We start from the raw sequence: 22,500 nt of genomic DNA, 5'->3' as shown, positions 1-22,500 counted from the left end.
CTTAACCGCTCTATTGCTCAACGGATAACGGGATTATGGGATTCAAGGATATTTCTCTTGCTATGTATATACATATATATATATATATATCTTTATTGCTTCGATTAATTTTTATTTATCTCTACAACAATTTTCAAAATCATCTCATTTTATAATTTCATTTGTTTAATTTACATGTATTATTTTGTTGTCTTCGTTATACAAAATATACACGCGAGATACGTATCTTCTGGTTCTTTTCCTTTTTTTCTTTTCTCTCTTTTTTTTTTTTTTCTTTTTCTTTTTTTTCTTTTTTTCATTTTATTTTTTCTTTTTATTACTCGATTTCGCAAGTGAAGGGAAAATAAAGCGTTTTTGCGATAGGAACAGAGCAACTTTCTGTCGTTTTGCCGTTTCTCTCATTCCGGCATTTCACGGATACTTTCTTACAGTCGGTTTTTAGGGTCGCGCGTGACGCCAATGGTGTCGAGACGGTCGACTGCAGGATGAACCGAAAATAAAGTAGACGGGCGCCGAGAGAGCAGTGCGTATGAATATGCTCTATCTGTCTCTCTCTCTCTCTCTCTCTCTCTCTTTTTCTTACTCTCTTTCTCTCTCTTTCTCTGTCTCGTTCTCTTTCTTATTCTCTTTCTCTATCTATCTCTCTATCCATCTCTCTTCAACCCCTCCGCGCCGTATACGCCTCGTGGAGGTCCGACGGGAAGAAATTTTTAGCCCATGTAGATCCTCGAGAGAACGAGCCCCTCTGCCTTTTAACCAAGCCATTTCATAAGCAAACGAAAGAAATGGTAAGTTCGTGTATCGAGGTCGCGTTTAAAACGTTTCATCGTCATTTCAATGAAAATCGTCAAGAAAGAAAGAGAGATAGGGAGTGAGAGAGAGAGAGAGAGAGAGAGAGAGAGAGAGAGAGAGAACTTTTCAAAAGACATCCTAATCTTCAAGAAAGTCTATGAGTTGGTATAACTATATATTAGTAACTTGTAAGATACTATTCGTTTGAAAAAAACTATGCAACGTTTATGTATGCGTCGGAGCCTTGGCAAAGTCTATATATAAAAAATTAAATAATTCATAGGTTCACGTATCTAATCTTAAACATTATCAAATCGTAACATTGGGATATCTTAAGCTCAAAGATTTACTAGGTCGTTGGGTCTTTAAATTTTACGAGAGAAGTTTCATAACGTTTCATTAACGAAATGATTCCCAGAAATCACGTGTCATTTTATCGAAGCCCACGTCAAAACTTATCCTTGATAACGACCCCCTAAATTCATTTTCGTTTCCGTCAGAAACAAATCTTTCTCGATCGTAAATCACGGTAATAGGACATTTTATTTTGTACTTTTCACGTAATTGGAGTTCGCTGTTGGAATTGAAAATAATCGTCTTTGCCAGTAACAATGGGCACATCGCAGTTGGTATTTTTTAATTATAAAAACGATTCGTCTTGAATATTTTTTTTCTCTCTCTCTCTCTCTCTCTCTTTTTTTTATTTTTATTTTTTTCTTAATGCTCTTCCTTCGACAAAAGGACAACTGATATTTTTTCTCGTTCGATCGACTATAAATGAGACGTAAGATCGTTTTAAGCGAGAGATAAGAAATTTTCAACATTCGAGAACGAAGGAAAATTTTAATGAAAAAAAAAAATTTTTTTTTTTTTCTTTTTTTAGGTGTTACGCATAGAGTGCAACGAGTGCGATCGCGTTGTAATTTTGCTCTTATCTTTTTACCCAATTTCGTATAATTCATATTTTGTGATCAACGCTCGTAATATAAGATTTTTCGTCTATTCGCTCGTTAACAAAATTATCCTCGATTTTTTTTTTTTTTTTTTTTTTTCATTATCTAAGAGATTTACCTCTTTACGGTATGTAGCTACATAAATAACTTACGACGAGAGTTATTTCTCCTCTTACCGTAAGAACCATATATATCGGTTTTACGCGATCTATCTCCTTCTACACTCGATCCATTGTCTCCTTATCTTCATTTCTTATCTTAAAGATTCTTATCTTATAGGCTTAACGGATCGTAGAGTATTCAGGATACATCTTAAAGAAAAGAGGATTTTAAAAAAGAAACCTAACATCTTTTCACCGATCGATTTTCATTTCCTTTCTCCTTTAATACTTACAAATTAATTCATACAATTTTAACTTCGTGATATTAGAATGAGATTCTCTTATCTTATTACAATTTCACGTAGTACGGGATTGGTCCTTATATAAATTCGTTTTAACATTTTTCGTATATATACGATAAGAAGATCGATAGATCCTCATCCTCCCTTCTCCCTTCTCCCTTTTTCGATATTTCTCCTATCGAATATCGTTAAAATTTTCGAAAAAGAGAAATGATGTACGGTAATCGTAAAGATGAAAGTTTCTTAGTCACATCGCTCGCGTGGCTTATTTCTAGTCGGCGACAGCGCGTCCGACGCCGCCGAGCAGATCTGACCCAAGACGAAAAGGAATGATATGAGGCGTACGTTACTGCGTGTGTAGAGTCACGTGACTCGACTCGGTCTTTGGCCCTCTTAAGAATCGTGGACGATTCAGTTCGCCGGCGCGACGCGCGACGCGTGGATCTTTTAAGTCATTCCGTTTATCTCTCTTTCTCTCTCTTTCTCTCTCTCTATATATATATCTCTCTCTATCTCTATCTTTCTATATCTATCTTTCTATCTCTCTCTCTCTCTATATATGTATATATATATATATATATATATATATATATATATATATCTATATCTTTATCTCTTTCTCTCGATATATCGTTATATCGCTATATCGCTCAAACGAATTGTTTCGATTCGATGGAAGAAGGTCGTATACAAAATTGTCGACATCTTCGAACTTGTTTTTCTTTCGAGAGATAATAATGCGGGGTTCATCGCGAACAAATCAAACATATTCTCTTTCTCTTTCTCTTTCTCTTTGACGGTCGTATGATTACGAATAGAGAGAAATCTAAAGAGAAAGAGAGTGAGAGAGAAAGAGAGAAAAAAAATAAAGAAAGAGAGAAAGAGAGAGAGAGAGAGAGAGAGAGAGCTAACGAACCAGGACGATAAACAAGAACTGTGTATATATATATATATATATATATATATATATACAAGTGGAAGTTTTGAACGGAATAAGAAGGAAGGAGAAAACGATCGTGGTGAATTATATATATAAAGTGTCTTTATCTTTGTGTTACATTAGTATTTTATTATTATCGGTGAAACGATGAATGGAATAGAAAAATTCATGTGCTGTGATAATCTATTACGTTTGTGACGAGTTGTGACGAAGATTTGATTAAGAATTGATACGGGGTAACCAAAGTTAACGAGATGTTGAAATATATGAATCGGACTGGACGACCTCGAGTCGTGGTGAGGAAAAGGAAAGGACGGTCGTTGTCCAGAAGCTGGCCTGGTACACCTAGGACTTTGTCCATCGCTTCTTCCGAGGTAAAAAGCACAAGAAAAAAAAAAAAAAAAAGAAAGATGGATGATGTTTTCGAAAATAATTTTTTTTTTTTTTTTTCCCCCTTTTTTTCTTTTTTTTCTTTTTTTTTTTTCCTTTTTTTCTTTTTCTTTTTTCCCCTCTCCCTTTTCATTCCACGGACGAGTTCTACGTAAATAATTTTCTTTTTTTTTTTTTTTTTTAATAGAATGGTTTTTAAACATTGTTTAGCGACAAACCGTAAAATACGATTTGTCCTAATAAGAAATTTATTGAAAAATGGAAATCCGAAGTATTTCGAATTGTTTCTTTACGTTCGCGAGCGAACAGATAGGAAGAAATGCAGTGGTGTTTGCGCGTGTACGCGCACCGTAACGCATACATACATATGTATGTAAACGCCCACGTAGCTCTGGCAGGCCCACGCAGAGCACGAGTAACGATGGGAACAGACGGAAGACAGCAAGGAGATGAAGGAGGAGGAGGAGGGGAGGAGGAACGTATAATGATTATTTCTTACTCCTCGCTTGGATACTTTGTCGAGATGCATCGTTTTTAGGAAGATCTTTGTCTCTTTCTCTCTCTCTCTCTCTCCCTCTCTCTCTTTCTCTATTTATCTTTTATAAAGATCGATCTTTCATCTTTGAGATGAAAATGTAAACCTGTTAGGAATTATTATATCTCCATCTTTATATTATGATAAATATTATTATCATTATATATATATATATATATATATATATATATATATATATATATATATATATATATATATAACACTTGTTTTATTTTTTTCTTTTTTTTCCTTTTTTTTTTCTTTTTTCTTTTTTCTTTTTTTTTACATAGAGAATTTAATTAAATCTTCATAATATCCTCGTTATATTTTATTTGACGATACATGGTATTTTTTTCTTCTCCTTTTTTATCATTTTTCTCTTGCTTTTCAAATAGTTTCGATTTAACGAACAAGAAATGGAAAGCTCACGGTGTATTCATCAAAAACTCAACGATACTTTATCAGTTTTCGATTATCAATATTTTGTTGATATAGAGATATATCGTCGTTATTAACGATAACTCGCGTTCGTTCCCCATATCCGCTCGCGCGGCCCCAAAACAATAATTATTTATAATCCGTTGTATTACGTAATGGAAATGCATGCACATTTTTCCGTTGCTTGTTTACAAATTGCATCACGCTTGCGCCTTTTACTCGGTCATTGCGATTGCATTTTCGTAGCGTGTCAGATTACGTAATCCAAACGAAATCGCTAATAAACGCGATTGAAATCGCACAATTTTCATATTTCTCATTTACCATGCGTAATGAAGGGTCTCTTGTCATCGAAATATTATATATGTATTCATTATGATTATTTATTTTCATTTTTATTCTGACAATTCAAATGAATTCTATCAGATAGGATATTTAAATTATATTTTCTATCGAGTACACATACCGTATCTTTTTTGTTTGCTATGTAAGAAAAACAAAAAAGAAAAGAAAAAAAAAAGAAAAAGATCACTATTATCAAAGGAAATATCTATCGTACCGTTTTCTTAAAAAAAATAAGAAAAAAGAAAAAAGCTTATCAAGGAGATGTCCTTAGAGAAGACAGTGCGTGACGATATATGTGCATATATACTTACATATATGTATATATATATATATATATATATATATATATGTATGTTTTTATATATACATATATTGTGTGTATATTATAATTAAGAACGAACGACCTTTTCCATTGTAATTTTCGCATGGACGTTGTATTGTTTCGTACCGTAGCTAAACATTCATGCTCCGCTGGCGACAAATAATTTTCGCTTTTGCGGAAATCTCTCTTCTGCATATATATATATATATACACATACATACATACATACATACATACATACATACATATATACGTACATACGTACGTATATATATATATATATATATATATCTTATTCTCATATGAGCTCTCGTCATCGTCTGCCCGGTGAAACTATCTTTCGCTCCGAAATTGGCTAAATATTTGTTCGGACAATCGAATCACGAGGGAGCGGTTCTTTGAATGGCGAGTATAACCAGCGTATCTGCCGGAAGTCCGGCCTACGAGTTCCGGCCCGAAGCACGTATACGTCTCTCGTTGTCTCTTGCTTTTTCTCTCTTTTTCTCTCTCTTTCTCTTTCTCTCTCTCTCTCTCTCTCTCTCTCTTTTTTTCTATTATTCAACTACACAAACTGCGAGCCATATAACTGTCATCCGAAAAAACCGTCGCCGTTGCAACCATCGTACACAGTGATGCGGAAAGAGTTGATGCAGCTGAGTTCCCGGAGCTTCCATTAGCGGCAGGTGGCATGATCGTGATATAGATTATCGAAGAAAAACAATGTATATATTATATATATATATATATATATATATATATATATATATATATATATAAACAAACATACATATCCACAAACATAAAGGATATATTTCCGATATAATCCCTTTCAAAATGAAATGTTTATTCCGGAAAAAATGGAGAGAGAGAGAGAGAGAGAGAGAGAGAGAGAGAGAGAGAGAGAGAGAGAGAGAGAGTTCCGGTAGCCGTTTTTACGATAACGATTTAACGTAGATTACATACGGCGAGAATTCTGTTCGCGGATATCTATGCAGTTAGAATTTTTTTTCCCCCGATGGAATTACGATATAAAAACGACGATAAACTAACTACTTTGAAAGTTTAAAAAGTTGTCTGAACTTGCTTGATCTACATATTTATTTTCAATTTAAATGTATACTATTTCTCTTTCTACTATAATTATTGAATTCATGTTTTTTCTTTCTTTCTTTCTTTCTTTCTTTCTTTCTTACAGATCGACTATCCGGAGGTCCATGGAGGAGGAAGGATGCATCGGCCACCGCATCCACATCCTATAACCGACCATCGTCAGGTCAATCTGGTCTTCGACGACACGGTAAATATTATAACCTTTCGATCTTTCTGTTTTTTCTTCGAAAGGAAAGAGAGAAAGAGAGAGAGAGAGAGAGAGAGAGAGAGAGAAAACAAAAAGAAAAGGAAAAAAAAGGAGGATAGGGGTTTGAGGTACCTCCTTAGCTCCTTCGAAAGGTTACGACCGGATCGATCGGGAACCTTTTCTGCGTCGACATTCGATATCTCGCCCTCTCGTTTATTTCCATCCATTATTTTTTTCTTTCTCTCTCCTTCTCTCTCTTTCGAGTCTTTACGAGATCATCCGATATTGCGTCATAGAATGTTACACATATGTATGTACAGATATATGCAAGTAGATATTACCTATATACTTAGAGGAATTACGAGGATGCGAACAGGTATGTGATTCTTTATCGACGACGCGTGTGTGACGCGTGTGTCCTCGCCCACGCTCTAATCGCACTAGCATACTAGCAAAAATTTCTCATGCGTTTAATGGACATGTCACGTGTCTTTTTCATCATAGCATTATGTTTATACGTATATATATATATATATATATATATATAATAGCATATGTATGTATATATAGGGAAAAAAGGAGAAGGGCAGCTTACTTTTTCGATATTTACATTTTTTTTTTTTCTTTTCTTTCTTTCTTTTTTTTTTTCACGTATACTTTACTACCATTTATCACGGCATAGTATCCAACTTCTTTTCATATTTTTTTTCTAATAAATCACATCGATATCATACGGACATCGTCTCCTTTACGATGGAAATCATTTTATTCAAAATAATTTCGTTACAATCTCGTTTTGATTGACATTCTTTAACAGTGATGCGCTCCAGATACGGCATTCCTCTATAGAGAATGTATACGATATCGTCGTATGCTCGATGACGCATTCTCAGCATAGTCCTGTCGAAGAAGGATTCTCGTTGGTATGCTCAACCGAGGAAATAACTTGGAGAAACACAATCATACTCTCGGTGCCATTAGATTGTTTAACGAAAGATAAAGGATAAAATAATAAGTATGAGGATATTATTTGGACGATCTCTTTTCAATCGGACAATTTTTGACAATTCAAAATAGTTTTTCTATTTCTTTAAAGAGAGTATGGGGGACATTGGGAAAAGTGAGTCGAGAGACGCGAGATATAACGGCTCGTATAAATCATACGGCTCTCGGGCAGTGGCCTTTGAGCGCTCATTCTTCGAGCTGCTTGCTTGCTGGCTGCTGCTGGATGCTTTGAGCGGACCGGTGTACGTTCTCTTCTCAATCTCTCTTTTTCTCTCTCTCTCTCTCTCTCTCTCTCTCTCTCTCTCTCTTATGCTTTCGTATCCATCCTCTCTCCTTCTCGCACCTCCCTCAAGCAGAGCGAGCGTCGATTGACCAACCTCGGTTTTCTTAAGCTCCTTTCACACAATAGCATTTGCCTAGCAAAGAGTAACACACTAACTCTTTAACTTCCGACGAAAGAAGACAAGATTATCAAGATCAATTCAGGTGTCGTTGTTAAATTAAACTCATTGTAATATAATCAAGTTTCTCTAATACGACGACTGATGTATATAAATTGCTCGATAATTCTCGCTAGCTCTCGTTAATTTCTACGAATTCAATTTTATCAGTTTCATGATTGTCAATGAGATACATATCATTTCTCCGTACGTGTTTGCGTTTGTAAATCGATCTCTCTCTTAGAACAGCAAAGCTTATTCAGGCGTTATTCTTTTTTCTTTCTTTCATTTTTTTTTTTTTTTTTCTTTAATTATTAGACATTGAAAAAGAAAAAAAGAAAAAAATCGAAAACCAATCGAAGTCATTATTATCGTCGTCTTCCTTCGTTTCTCCGTTAACTCGTCAACGTCCATGAACCACGATTGAAAAATTATTCATCCGAGATTCGAACTATCGACGAATTCATCGTTTTTTGATAGACGTACGAGAATTTGATTGGAAAGTTTTAAGTGAAAAACTTTATGTCGGCGCAGTTAAGTTTCGATCGACGTTCTCCCAATGAATTATCGGAATCTGAAAGTTGTATAATCTATTTACACTAAAACGGATATTTATATATATATATATATATATATATATATATATATATATATATTCTTTCGTACAATAATTTAGTTTTTACTTGAAAAAAATTGTCAATTGATTTAGAATCGTCAATCGTTTCTCTTTGGACTGTGCTATGAGAAAGGAAAAAAAAAAAAAAAAAAAAAAACAAGAAACAGAGAGAAAGAGAGATAAATAGATAGATAGATGGATAGATAAGATAGATATATAGGCAGATAGATAGATAAATAGATATAAAGGGTATGTTATTACATTTAGAAATGAAAGATGGAGGCATTTCGAAGAAAAAGCGAAAAAGAAAAGAAAGAAGAAAAAAATATCTATTGCTATCGGGAGCCCGGAGAATGTTCGGAAGCTACAGGTGGCACCCTCCATTAAAGGGCACCCCCCGTTGAGACGGACCTGAGTGGCCAATACTCTCGTTGGTCGGGTCACGTGATCTCCCGCGCTCTCGAAGGGAATGTCAGTGAATGAGGGTGGGGGGAGGGGCGGTGGTACGACGAGAAAGAGAGGAGTGAAAGAGAGAGAGAGAGAGAGAGAGCGAGAGAGAGAGAGAGAGAGAAAGAGAGATAGTGGGTTGGAGGGGGTCGAGAGACGAAAACATAGAGAGAGGATGGGAGCGGGCAAGTAGCAACTCTTCTCCGTTCCAATGAGACAGTTATACACGCTTCAGATGCCAAAACTATTAACTACGTAGTGACACGGATCGATATATTGCCTCTCTTACGTTATTGCCTCCCCTTATTTCACAACATTATCTATCATACGCTCATTCTGTTGCATTATCGAGTCACAAGAGAATTATTTTATTTCGATTGTATTATTTTATTCGCGCATTAAAAAAAGAATTTCTTCTTCTTGATAATGGGGGAGTTAAAGAAAGGACAGAAAAAAAGGAAAACAAAAACAAGAACAAAAAAAAAAAAAAAAGAAAAAAAAGAAGAAAAAAGAAAAGAAATAAAATTTCGCGTAAAATTTCTTTTCCCGAAAAAGAAGCAAAAACAAAAAAGAAAATGAAAGAAAGCAAAAAAAGAGGAAAGAAAAAGAAGCGAGAGAAGAAAAAAGGAACAACTTGCTCTTTCCCCTCTCCCCCCCCTCCCTCCTTCCCCCGGCCCCTTAAGAGTAGTCTGCTTTACCGATTTTTCCCGCCTTACGGCATGCTGCATCGAAATTTCCATTCAGATGGCGCGCGCGCGCTCCTACGAAGGCCGAAAAGCGTCGAAGGCGACCGAAGTCGATCGGTCGCGTCTCCGAAGGAAAGGAACCGCAGTCCCATGTTCGCTGCACTAAGTCGACGGCCTGTGAGGCCACGATACTATTACTCGCGCCACGAGTTGTACGGAACGCGCACAAAGAGCCTTGTCTCTTTCTCTCTCGTGGGTGTGTATCAGGACTGTGTTCGGGGACCGCGGGAGAAAAGAAACACGCGTATGGCATTGATATTTTTATTGTCGTCGTACCTTTCATCAAGGGAAGAACGTTTGTTAATAACGACGACGCGTTAGAATTTACATCGGAGATGTCCACGTTTCTTATGGATATATCTTAAATCATATTTAATCGTGAAATAACCTATTACTCGATAGTGTTGAAAAGAAAGAAGAAGCAGAGAAGGCAGAGTCGTTTAATAAAGAAACGAGAACGGCTAGTTAATAGCTGTCGTTCTTTTTTGGAACGAAAAAGGTTGAGTTCTTTGACTCGATTGGAATATCATCGTCGTTACGAAAACACCATGGATGCCTTTGGCATGTATCAAGTGAGTCTGATCGAAATGACCTCGTAATTAGTCGATCATACGACGAATCTCTTTTGAGAGACGTGACCGTGATGATGGTACGGCGAGGCACGACGGCGTTCCTCCAGATGACAGATGTCGCGACGTTTTGTTTGGACACGCGCGCCTGTATGCGTGAACGGCGGCGCGTCTGTATCATCATCATCTTCTTCTCGTTGCATGCGTGATGTCATGTCTTTACAGAAACCTAACCTAACATATTTAACACCAGCTCATCCCAATCACGCCCATTCCTGGTATTTTCCTTAACGTGCCTATGGTATATACCATGAAAAAAACAAAACAAAATTTTTTTTTTTGCATTCCGATGAGAGACAACAACAATGATTTACGGTGTTAATTTTTTTTTTTTTCAGACATTATGCCTAACATGACAGGTTCTTTATTTTTTTTTTTTTTTTTTTTTTTTTTTTTTTTTTTTCGATACGTTTGACAGATGGAGAATACATAAAGGAGAATTATTCTTTTTTCTTTTTTTTTTTTTTTTTTTTTTTTTTTTTTTTTTTCTACTTCACTACAATTTTATATTAAAGTATATTTTAAAGAATAGTTATCACTTGCAATTCTATATCGGATTAGGATTTTTTTTTTTTTTTTTTTTTCCTGTTATTTGCAACTACACAGGACATAGTTCACTTAACTTGATTTCTCAATTGGAAAAGATCTCGTAAACAGTTTATTTGAACTTTTTGCAACGTTAGTTTAATTGAACTAGAAAGATGAAAAAGCCCAAACATAATTAATGATAATTTCTCTTTGCCTTTGTAGATATAATTTTGTATTGATGTTATTCATACTTATGGATATTTTTTGAGATTAATTGTTAAATATTATGAAATTGTTTTGTTTTCAGTTTTCGCAAGGCCTGACAGGTAGGCCGGAGCTGTATCAAAAATCCAATAGGAGTAGTCATTCAAGTGATACAAGTTCTGCGTACAGTGGCTCAGACACAATGACATCTGTACAAAGTTCTTTGGATGCGGACGCAGACGAGGTTGATCTTTCTGGTCTTGTTGAGTCTATAGTAGACAGCGATGAGGAAGAAGATTTGGCTGAGAGTATGGATGTATGTATCGTTGTCTTGTTAATATCTTTCTAATTGAAATAGTTTTGTATGAAAGTTAATATTAATAAGAATGTTCTTTACTTATTTTAGAGTTTGAATGTTCGTGATGCTGTACGAGAATGTTTAGAAAAAGATCCAGTGGAAAGAACAGAAGAAGATATAGAGACACTTTTAGAATTTACACAACAACTAAAGGCCTTCACCAATATGACACTGGCTGTAAGAAGAGCGCTGTGCGCTGTCATGGTATTTGCAGTGGTTGAACGAGCTGGCATGGTTGTATTAAATGACGGAGAAGAATTGGATAGTTGGAGTGTACTCATTAATGGTACTGTTGAAATTGAACATAGTAATGGCGAGGTGGAACAGCTTCATCTTGGAGATAGTTTTGGTATTTTACCTACCATGGATCGACTTCTGCATCAAGGTGTTATGAGGACAAAGTGAGTATAGAGATAAATTATAGAAAATATAATTTCGTTATGATCTCTTACAGATATAAGAATGAGAGTTTTATTTTAGATGTGACGATTGCCAATTCGTGTGTGTCACACAAGCAGATTATTTTAGAATTCAGCATCAAGGTGAAGAAAATACGAGAAGACACGAAGAGAATGGTAGGGTGACATTAGTTACAGAATTACGAGGCGCCTTGGATGGTGGTGTACGCCGGGGTCATGTAGTGATTAGAGCAACCCCCGAGCGCTTAATGTTACAACTTATCGAAGAAAACAGTATTACGGATCCCACTTATGTGGAAGATTTTTTATTAACTCATCGAACTTTTATCGATAGCCCTTTATTAGTTGCGAGCCAATTATTAGAGTGGTTTGACCAAGCTCAGGTCAGAGATCGTGTTGCGCGTGTTGTATTACTTTGGGTAAATAATCATTTTACGGATTTTGAGACGGATCCAGCTATGATGGAATTTTTAGAAGCCTTTGAAGCTGGATTAGAAAGAGAAAAAATGCAGGGTCAACAAAGGTGAGACGATAAAGTTTATCATATCATTATCGCAAGTATATGATTATATAAAATTTTTTTTTCCCGAAAAATACATATCTCTTATATTGGAAATTTTTAGGTTATTAAATATTGCCTGCGCGGCAAAAGCAAGGACGCGGAATGTAACATTAGCAAGGCCTAACAGAGATGAAATTCTCCACTTTAGCATTTTAGGTGGTTATGAAAGAGGTTTTGGAATTTTTATTTCAAAAGTTGATAAGAGATCGAAGGCTGAGGATGTCGGTTTAAAACGTGGCGATCAAATTTTGGAAGTGAACGGGCAAAGCTTTGAACATGTTAATCATGCCAAAGCATTGGAAATTCTAAGGAGTTCGACTCATCTCAGTATCACCGTAAAATCTAATCTTCTTGGTAAGATTTATTGCAGAAATAATTATTCTCAAATATAGATCATTTTTTAACGTTCGATTATTTCTTTTGCCTAGCTTTCAAAGAAATGCTCCAAATGCCGGATAATTCTCCAAGGCCAAGAGGAAGGGCAAATAAACCAGAAATTCCTAGACTTCAATCTGATCCACGCGCAAGACTCTCTACTCATGTTGATCCTATAACTCCAGTAAATCCCTTGAATCCTTTAGTAGGTGGAGTACATCTCTTAATAGCAGATAGTAATGTTTCTCCTTGTAAGGATGCTAAAAAGGAGCATAAAGGATTTATGACTCTTGGACCTAAACGGAGATTACAAAAAGCACTTATGAAAATGAATATACTGCCAAAGAATACAATCAAGTTAGTATTATAAGATATGATTATGTTATATACTTTATATATTTTCATTTTTTAAATATTTTTTAAAACTTGATGATTTGTATTCTCTGTTTTATAGCGATGGTGTGCACTTAGATGATCCTCTCGCTCCACCACATACACCGCCAGGAACGTGCGGTTCACAAACTACAACTAATCTATATCATTCGAAAAGTAATCCCGATCTTACATCATTATATTGTTACGATGATCTTAGAGCACCAGATTATCCGGAACACGTATTAAAGGTTTACAAGGCTGATCAAACTTGTAAATATCTTCTCATTCACAAGGAGACAACGGCGCATGAGGTAATTTGAGTTATATCAAAAAGAACATCACGTTTATATAATGCGATTAGTTTTAATATCGGTCGCTCATTTTTCTTTTTTTTTTTGTTTTTTTTTGTTTTTTGTTTTTTCAAGGTGGTAATGCTCGCGCTACAGGAGTTTGGTATCACCGAAAGTAGTTCGAATTTCTCTTTGGCGGAAGTGAGTGTTGGCGAAGGTGGGATGATCAAGCAGCGAAGATTACCAGAGCAGTTGCAAAATCTTGCAGAAAGAATTGGTTTAAGTTCGCGTTATTATTTAAAGACTAACGGTATATCAGAAACTTTAGTAGCGGACGAACAGGCGCCGGAACTTATACGTGAATCTCAAGTACATTTTCTACAATTAAATGCTGTGGAGGTAGCCATCCAATTAACTCTGCAGGATTTTAGTATATTTAGGTGAGTTTATCTTTATGAAATTATTTCGAATTTTTATTTTTTTATTTTTTTCTTTTTTTTTTTTTCTTTTATATCACATCAGGAGGTAATCGTTGTATATTTTACAGACAAATTGAATCTACAGAATATGTGGACGATTTATTTGAATTAAAGAGCAGGTACGGAATACCAATGCTCAGTCAGTTCGCGGAGCTAGTCAATAGAGAAATGTTTTGGGTCGTTACGGAAGTTTGTTCCGAGCACAATCTTGTACGCCGTAGCAAGATTATAAAACAATTTATAAAAATAGCTCGTAAGTTTCCCTTTTGTTTTTTTTTTTTTTTTTTTTTTAAAACCCTCCGTGGATATATACTTATGGAGGACTTGGGTTATAATTGAAATTTCTCCCTTGATTTATTCTTAATCTGATTTTCCTTTATAGGACAATGCAAAGAATGTAAAAATTTTAATTCTATGTTCGCAATTGTATCTGGTCTTGGTCATGGCGCGGTGTCGAGGTTGAGAGCATCTTGGGAAAAACTGCCAAGTAAATATCAGAGATTATTCAGTGATTTACAAGAGTTAATGGATCCTAGTCGTAACATGAGTAAATATCGTCAACTAGTAGCGTCCGAACAAACGCAACCACCGATCGTAAGCAATTATTATAAATATATTTACAATCTTTTTTTTTTCTCTCTTTTTTTTTTTTTTTTTTCTTTTTTTTTTTTCGAAAGCATTGCATTACATTAATCGATTATATTTCTCTTTGTGTATCACATAGATACCCTTCTATCCTGTAGTCAAAAAAGATTTGACCTTTATACATCTGGGTAACGATTCTAGAGTAGAAGGTTTGGTGAATTTCGAAAAGCTCAGAATGATCGCTAAAGAGGTCAGAACATTGACGAATATGTGTTCGTCTCCGTACGATCTATTAACCATGTTGGAAAGAGGTGGACAACCACCGAGTTCCGCGATGGTAGCATTGAATCAAATGACAACGGGTAATCAAGGTATATAATATAACAGGATAATCTTTGGAAAAGAATTTAATTGATTATGTCATGATGTTATTCGTTTGCAAGTATACGTTTGCGTATTAATAAAATTCGTAAAAACGTATAGGTGGTCAAACGGCAACGGTTAAAAGACGTAAGAAATCGGCAGCGGCACCAAATCCGAAGAAAATGTTCGAAGAAGCACAAATGGTACGAAGAGTAAAGGCATATCTCGCTAATATGAAAGTTATTACCGACGAGGAACGATTGCACGCACTTTCCGTCGATTGCGAACCTCATGCCGGTGCTGTCGCCATTGCTGCAGCGGTACCACTCACTGGAAGCCGAGGGAGAAGGCATCCTTCTCCCACGCTTTCAACTACGAGTAGTGCCAGTAGCACGAGCGAGGGAAGAAAGAGCATACAAGGTCGGTTGTCTTTATAAAATGATTGAAAACTTCCTTGATTACATCATTATTTACATAATTACGACATTATCTATGTGTTTATATCATTTAAACGGGATATTCGTAATATTTCATTTTTCTTAGGTACAAAGTTCGGAGCTGCCTCACCTCAGGCAGTAAGGAAGATGTTGGCTCTTTCAGATCCTCACAAAACTCGACCGTATCAACCTAAACATTGTCCACCACCCCTTCCAGTACCTGGATTAGCATTGCACTCTAGTGGACTTGAACCAAGTCCTGGTGCACCGAGAAGAGTTGGTTCTGGTAGTAGAGTTCCGATGCACGAAAGATCGCACAGTGATACACCTTCGAGTTTACCACCACCGGTTGATCTCAGTGCCGAGAGTAGCAGTGTCACAAGTCTGAGTAATCTTCAACCATTACGGAAAACCTTAACGAGCGGTAAGTTAGATCTATCGTATCCACTTCGAATGGTTTGGAACGAGATGCTGCCGAGAAGTATTAGCAAAGTAGACATTATTTTCGTATATATTTCACGCTATTCGAAATTTTTCATATCGTTCGTTTATTTCATACTCTTCGCTGATTCTAATCACAGCTGTCCAATGTTTCTTCAATTCCTCGTTCACTTCGTAAATCATATTACATGCGTTTACGTTCAAGGCAACTTTTAATCTAATAACCATTCTGCGTAATCGCATTGTGAAACTGTTTTAGAAATCAATTACCGTATTCCCAATTATGTATGAAAATGTTTCCACGAAATTTATAGGGGATATTAATATCAAATTAAACTATTGTTCGTTAATAATATAGGAACGTTGAAACGAGCGAATCGATATTTCGAACGAAAGTTACTCGATGAATGTTAATGAAAATTTAAACTTGGACAGTTTCGATTTGAAAGTTGCTATTCTACACGATATATATATATATATATATATATATATATATATATATATATATATATACATATATATAACGGGCATGCATCTCGCGACATAACCAACCATCCACGCACCTTATCATTGCTCGTAACATACACTTGGTCAGGTCTCGTAACGAGAGGAAGTCCATTTTGTCTGCACGCTGCACAGCCGTTTACGCAATTCATAAATGTTCCATGTTATTTAGTTTCTTATATCCATATATACACACATACACACACACACACACATACACACACATACGCGCACACACGCATATTGTTATGCCGTATTATTACCGTAGCTCGCGCTTTTTTATCGATCAGCCGTTAGGTAACAAAATCACCTCGATCCTTATCCCGATACGAAGCGTTTGATTTTCTTTGCTTCGGATCCAGAATACTTTTTCTCCCTTCCTAATTCTATTTCTATCTCATTCTCTTTTTCTCTTTCTCTTTCTCCCTCATTCTTACTCTTTCTCTCTTTTTTGACCATGGGACATACGAGGAAATCGCGTGAATTCAAATCTTTCGTTCGTTTTCAGGAGAAAAAAAGATTATTTGAGATGAGAGGCACGCGCGTATCTACGTCAACTTATTAAACGAGAGACGGCTTTGAGATCTCATCGATGAGTATTATATCCATTCTTTTCTAACACTATATATATATATATATATAGTAGTTGTCATATTGATAAATTAGTTATTAATTCATTTTATTATATATATATATATATATATATATATATCTTTCTCTTTTGATATTTGCAAATTAGAACGTAGTGTATTATAGAGTTTATTGAGAAATCGAAAGGATCTCTTACTATGATCGAGCTTGTCTCTGCCTCTTTTGTTAAAGCTTAGAGTAGCAATTGCTTTTAGCAGCGTGCGTGCGCGCGCGCGCGCGCGCGCGTGGATGACCTTTCCCCATCTCTGACCCTCCTATCCCCCCGCTCAAGAAAAAGAATCGATTCGATAAGATAAAAAGAGAAAAGAGAAAATTGCAAAAAAAAAAAAAAAGAAAAAGAAAAAAAAAAGAAAGAAAGAAAGAAAAAAAAGTGAGCGCGTTCAGCGGCCGCAGCAGGACGGGACTTGGATATTTCGAACGTGTTTAGTGATGGAAGTGTCTTGGGGACGTGTGCGTAGGTTCAGTGACGAGCAGTGATAGCGGTCACAGTACTCAACTGGACAGTCATAGTGGAAGCAGCGTAGAGGCAGGTGGCAGTCCGCCACCACCGCAAAGACGGCATTCCGCCATGCAAGGTACGTAATTTTACGTGATAAGGAAGGCGAACGATCCTGTGCTCGTGACTTCTTTATCGTCCTCCATTCCGTAGCATCGTGTAGTGAGTATAAAGTATTCTTAGAAACGAGTTGTGGTACTGTTCTCGTTAGATGTGAGAGAGAGAGACTTATTTAACGCCCGATATAATCTACTCTATAACGGTCACCTTTCAGTCACTAAAGATTTTACATTGAAATTCCGATTTCTCGTTTTTTCTTTTCTTTTTTTTCTTTTTTTTTTTTTTTTCCTTCATACCGTACATTATAATACACGGTATATTTATCGTATGATAGAAAAAAATTAATGCACCGTTAAATAAGTCTTTGTCTTCTTATTTTTTCATTGATTTATCCTTTTTTTTTTCTTTTTGTTTTTTTTTCTTTTTTTTTTTTTTTTTTGTTTTATCGAAAAACTTTAAAAACTTTCGTCTTCGATGATTGCTCTACTCTATCTACCTGACCCGCCCCCCCCCTCCCCCGACCCGCCTCGGGCCCCCATTTCCCTTTATTATCATGAAAATTTGTTTTATATCGACGCGTCAACTCGTCCGACACACGTGTCCTCGCATTTATTTGCTCAATTTTGCAATTCGATGATACATCCAAAGATCAAAGGATCTCAATGGTATTGTAATAAAGAGAACGGCTATGTTTATTACACGAAACTTTAGAATTACGTATTTACATGAAGAATCTTGTGTGTTTTTTTTTTTTTCTTTTTTCTTTTTTTTCTCTCTTTTTCCCTTTTCTTTTTAAATCTGATCATTCGAACATTTCACGTTTAATGCGCGGACACGAGTAACGTATTGAGGAAACGCAAATGATAATTTGTAGAAACGTTTTAATTATTAATTTAATATCGATCGTTTTTTAATGTTTATATTTAACCTTTGTCAAAAGTATTCCCCCCCCCCCCCCCGTCCCATCCCACTGTTATATGAATCCTTCGTCGAATTTTAATGATCTGATCGAGCTTTAATTTCGAAGAAACGTATGTCCCATGGCCCCCCGTACATCTTCATTTTCTCACCTTTGTGAAAAAGTTCGATCATCGTTACATATGTATATATATGTGTGTACAGGATTTATTTTAAATCTTATCATCAAATTTACAAGCTCATTCTACGTCTTTTATCTGAATATGGACAAAAAAATGTTTTAATATAAAATACGTATGTTTTTTTCGTTTATGAATGTTTTTAAAAGCATGCGTTTCGAATTGTTCTCAATAACTTTTTTTTTTTTTATTTTTTTTTTGTTCTCAAATTAAATCAATAAAGATGTTACGTCTTTTTCGTAGATGAGAAACGAAAGTTAAATAGAATAATTTACTTATTTTTTGCAATTATATATTTACAATTTCGAAACTTTAAAACGTATGGATGTATGTATGTATGTATATATGTATGTATGTATGTATGTATGTATATATGTATATATGTATGTATGTATGTATGATGTGTCGCTTGTAAATTTGATGACATTGGGGACATTCATTAGCGCGTAGTTCTATTGGTATAATAATTTCGTTAATATTATTGTATTGGAAATATCGATAAAAGGACAAAGGAACGTGCAGCTTGTATATTCGCATCTATTTTTTTTTTTTATTTCAATCGTTTTTTTAATACATACATCTTGGAAATAGCTTGCGTAAATTGTCGCTTTTAGCTTTTTTTTTTTTTTTTTTTTTTTTTTTTTTTAATATTATTACAACATTCAGCTTTTGTATAGCACAAACGACCTGCCGTTTCTCGTGCACTTGACAAAAATATTTTGTAATATATTATACGTTTCCGTCATTTTTATTAACGGGAAACGAAAAAAGAGCGCGGCCGTCTCATTTACATTTGCTCTTCAAAAAGTGGCTCATGCTTCTATCCGTCTATTTGTTTGTGTATATATATATATATATATATATATATATACACATGTACATATATGTATACCTGTATATACAAAATCCAAGGAAAAAAAAAAAGAGATTTATAACATTGAAGAGAAAGAGGAGAAAGACAGGGGAAGAAGAAGGAAAAGAATAAAAAATAAAAGTTAGTTTAAAAAGAAAACAATCGTATGTGGCCTCTGTGTATGGTGCAGGGTCAATTATGAGAGGTGGTGCTCCACCGTTTCCTCACGCTGTAGCAGTGTTACCTCCGCTTCCTGCCAACCACAACCAGAATCACAACCACAATCATCATCATCACCAACATTATCACGATCATCACCATCACGAACCCCAAACCCCTCAAGGTGAGTCTGCTGCGTCTACCTGCTATCTCTTTCAATGCTGCTATTGCGCTTTATCTTTATTTTCTTGATTTCTCTCTCTCTCTCTCTCTCCTCTCTCTCTCTCTCTCTCTCTCTTATATTCTCATTCTATCATTTCCTTTCAATTCCATATATTTCATTTCAAATAAATCGCTCTAATGACAGCAATGAACATGAACTCAAAAAATAAAAAAAAAAAAAAAATAAAAAAAAAAAATATATATATAATATAACTATATTTTTAATTCAAGTATAGACTTTTTAACGAGCTTAACGATCATTACCATATATTGAAATCGATTTTGTAGGGATGTTTTCAAATAATCAACGTGTTGTTCGTTTGTATGCATCATAATGAGCGATATTATAATATGGACCTTGATTGATTGTAAAAAAAAAAAAAAAAAGAAAAGGAAAAAGGTAGCTTACATAACAAATTAACTATACCTGTATGATAAAATTATAGCTGCCGAAGGAATGCTAGTGCATCCCCATCACATTATTGCATTATGTATGTATGTGTGTGTATATATGTATGTATCTATATGTATACGCTTGCTTGCCTTGCGCGCGCCTTTTGCCTGTGTGCTACTGGTTGCGTGCTATTATAGAAAATTGCAACGTGTTGCATCTCGGTATTTTACTGTTTATCTCTGCGTGGTGCATGCTCTCTTCGGTCTCTTTAACGGAATACGAAGCCTTCTTTTCAGGGTACTAACCACGTGGAGAACGGTTTTCCGTGTACGCGTTGGTCTCCTTCCATGTATTTTTTTTTTGATTTTTTTTTTAATCACCTCCTTTCTTTCTTCTATATATCTTTCTCTCTCTCTCTCTCTCTCTCTCTCTCTCTCTCTCTTTCTCTTTCTTTCTCTTTCTGTTTTGTTGGTCGGACACAACGGTGAATCGTGGCGAGCGTTGGCGGTTAAATCCGCTCGCTTATTCCCGATTTCGATCTCGAGCTAGCGTGATTCCTCTGTTACGACTTTTGTAATTGGATATATTGGCCTATATAATTGAAAAGAACTTGTAACTGTATCGGCTAACTCACGGAACTTCGGGGCGCCATAAAGAAGTTAACCGGTTTGACATACTTTTCGAGAAAATGGCGGAAGGAATCTCTTATTTGTATTTTATTAAACTAAATTGTTCCGTTATCGTATGAATAAATTTTTAATGTTTCTTATCGATCACGCATTTTTCTATCCTAGGGAATAAGTTAACGGTCAGCTTGAAAATTATAAAAATTAAATAGAGATTTAAGGTCGTTACAGTAAGAAACACGCTCGACGGATCGATGGATCCCGATCGCGGATTTGTTCGACGATTCGACATGGTATTACGAAATGGTTTTTGATTTGATTTGCTGGCGATACTAATGGAGAATAGAGAAAAAGAAAAGAAAAGAAAAGAAAAGAAAAGAAAATAAATAGAATAGATAGGGAGGCGTAGGTTTTTGCGTTGTTGTTGTTGTTTCTTTGCTGGTGGTGAGAATCGAGAGAAAGAAAGTCGAGGGTTTTCAGGTTCCGGTCTGGCCGGAGTCCAGGGCCCACCAAGCGCAGGGACAACGACCATTATGACGAACCTTACATCCATGACGACGATGACGTCGAACGCGTCGATGAGAGCCGGCCTGGCCGGCATGGGTGGTAGTCAGTGCCGCCAACCACCGGCTTACAAAGTCGCAGCGCAGATGGCAAGATTACACAGGCTCGGCCGTGCTCACAGCCACGAAGGAGTTACTTATCGGACCGATCACGAAGATGGTACTACAACACACAATCGAATACTTCGCACCCTCTACTTTCGCGCCTCTCTTTTTTCTTACATAAATAAACGCGTCTACGTGACTGGTTACGTTCACTTTTACACGTGTCTCTCTATATTACTCGTGTATTATTCGTCTATCATTTTTATTTTCGTACTTTCTCATTCACAAGAATAATCTCTTACGAATGTATACGAATATATATATATATATATATATATATATATATATATAAATGTATGTGTGTACTTTCGTTCTCTTTCTCTACATATTCTATATATGACGACGATCGGCTCCGATCGTCGATCAATGAGATTTCTCTATTCTTTCTATCTTTTCCATCTTACTCGTGACACAGTTCCGACTTTCTTCAGAGACAAGTTATTTTCAGAGCCATTTACAACGGAAGGGTAACTTTGAAAATACGGAGATGGACAACAATGGAAAGGCGTTGTGTATCGTTTACGACTCGAAGGAATTTTATTCAATCGTAGTTTGTTTCGTAGAGCTCCGTAGAGATGCTTTGGGCTTGTCTATAGTTATCAAGTCTGATAGTCGATTGCAGTTGATAATTACAGTGTGTGTGTATGTATATATATATATATATACATATGATGCACTTAATAAAGCATCAACGAGATGATACAAGTATTGTGGTAGATATTGAGATAACGTAAGAAACGTATGTAATTAGTAATTGCGTGAACTATATATATATATATATGTATATATATATATATATGTATATATATATATATGTATATATATATATATATATATATATATATGATTAAATTAATTTATTATTTATTTATTCTTTTTTTTTTTCTTTGAAATATTTTTTTTTCGTTTGTATTCGTTTACAAGGTTACCCTCCGATTACGTTTCACGAAGTCTTCAGTTTACATCGTTATTTAGTTACGATTCTTCATCTTGTTAATATTAACAAACATCGAATAAAGTTATTAAAATTATTTTTATAGAAAGGCGAACTAATGT

General features: G+C 35.5%; 1 protein-coding gene across 19 annotated transcripts in view; it reads left to right on the top strand.

The window, feature by feature from the left end:
- The window catches only part of LOC124953618 (rap guanine nucleotide exchange factor 2-like), a 131,704-nt gene that overhangs the window by 101,759 nt on the left and 7,445 nt on the right, over positions 1 to 22,500 (top strand). For 8 of the 19 annotated variants that reach the window (XM_047505254.1, XM_047505322.1, XM_047505273.1 and 5 more), the window contains 16 exons: positions 6,314 to 6,415; positions 11,134 to 11,346; positions 11,437 to 11,789; positions 11,869 to 12,330; positions 12,431 to 12,723; positions 12,798 to 13,101; positions 13,199 to 13,430; positions 13,545 to 13,849; positions 13,957 to 14,141; positions 14,271 to 14,482; positions 14,613 to 14,844; positions 14,957 to 15,256; positions 15,380 to 15,697; positions 17,328 to 17,444; positions 19,566 to 19,718; positions 21,257 to 21,499. In XM_047505254.1, the coding sequence (XP_047361210.1) occupies positions 6,314 to 6,415; positions 11,134 to 11,346; positions 11,437 to 11,789; positions 11,869 to 12,330; positions 12,431 to 12,723; positions 12,798 to 13,101; positions 13,199 to 13,430; positions 13,545 to 13,849; positions 13,957 to 14,141; positions 14,271 to 14,482; positions 14,613 to 14,844; positions 14,957 to 15,256; positions 15,380 to 15,697; positions 17,328 to 17,444; positions 19,566 to 19,718; positions 21,257 to 21,499 (4,024 nt within the window). Of the gene's footprint in view, positions 1 to 2,856; positions 3,463 to 6,313; positions 6,416 to 9,484; positions 10,242 to 11,133; positions 11,347 to 11,436; positions 11,790 to 11,868; positions 12,331 to 12,430; positions 12,724 to 12,797; positions 13,102 to 13,198; positions 13,431 to 13,544; positions 13,850 to 13,956; positions 14,142 to 14,270; positions 14,483 to 14,612; positions 14,845 to 14,956; positions 15,257 to 15,379; positions 15,698 to 16,726; positions 16,870 to 17,327; positions 17,528 to 19,565; positions 19,719 to 21,256; positions 21,500 to 22,500 lie in introns of those variants that run through there. The other 11 variants (XM_047505332.1, XM_047505293.1, XM_047505351.1 and 8 more) reach the window with 10 other exon arrangements.

Source organism: Vespa velutina, chromosome 1, assembly GCF_912470025.1.
Source record: "Vespa velutina chromosome 1, iVesVel2.1, whole genome shotgun sequence".
Classification (NCBI taxonomy): Eukaryota; Metazoa; Arthropoda; class Insecta; order Hymenoptera; family Vespidae; genus Vespa; species Vespa velutina.
Note: the sequence above shows the minus strand (reverse complement) of the source record. Positions and strands in the feature narration are given on the sequence as shown.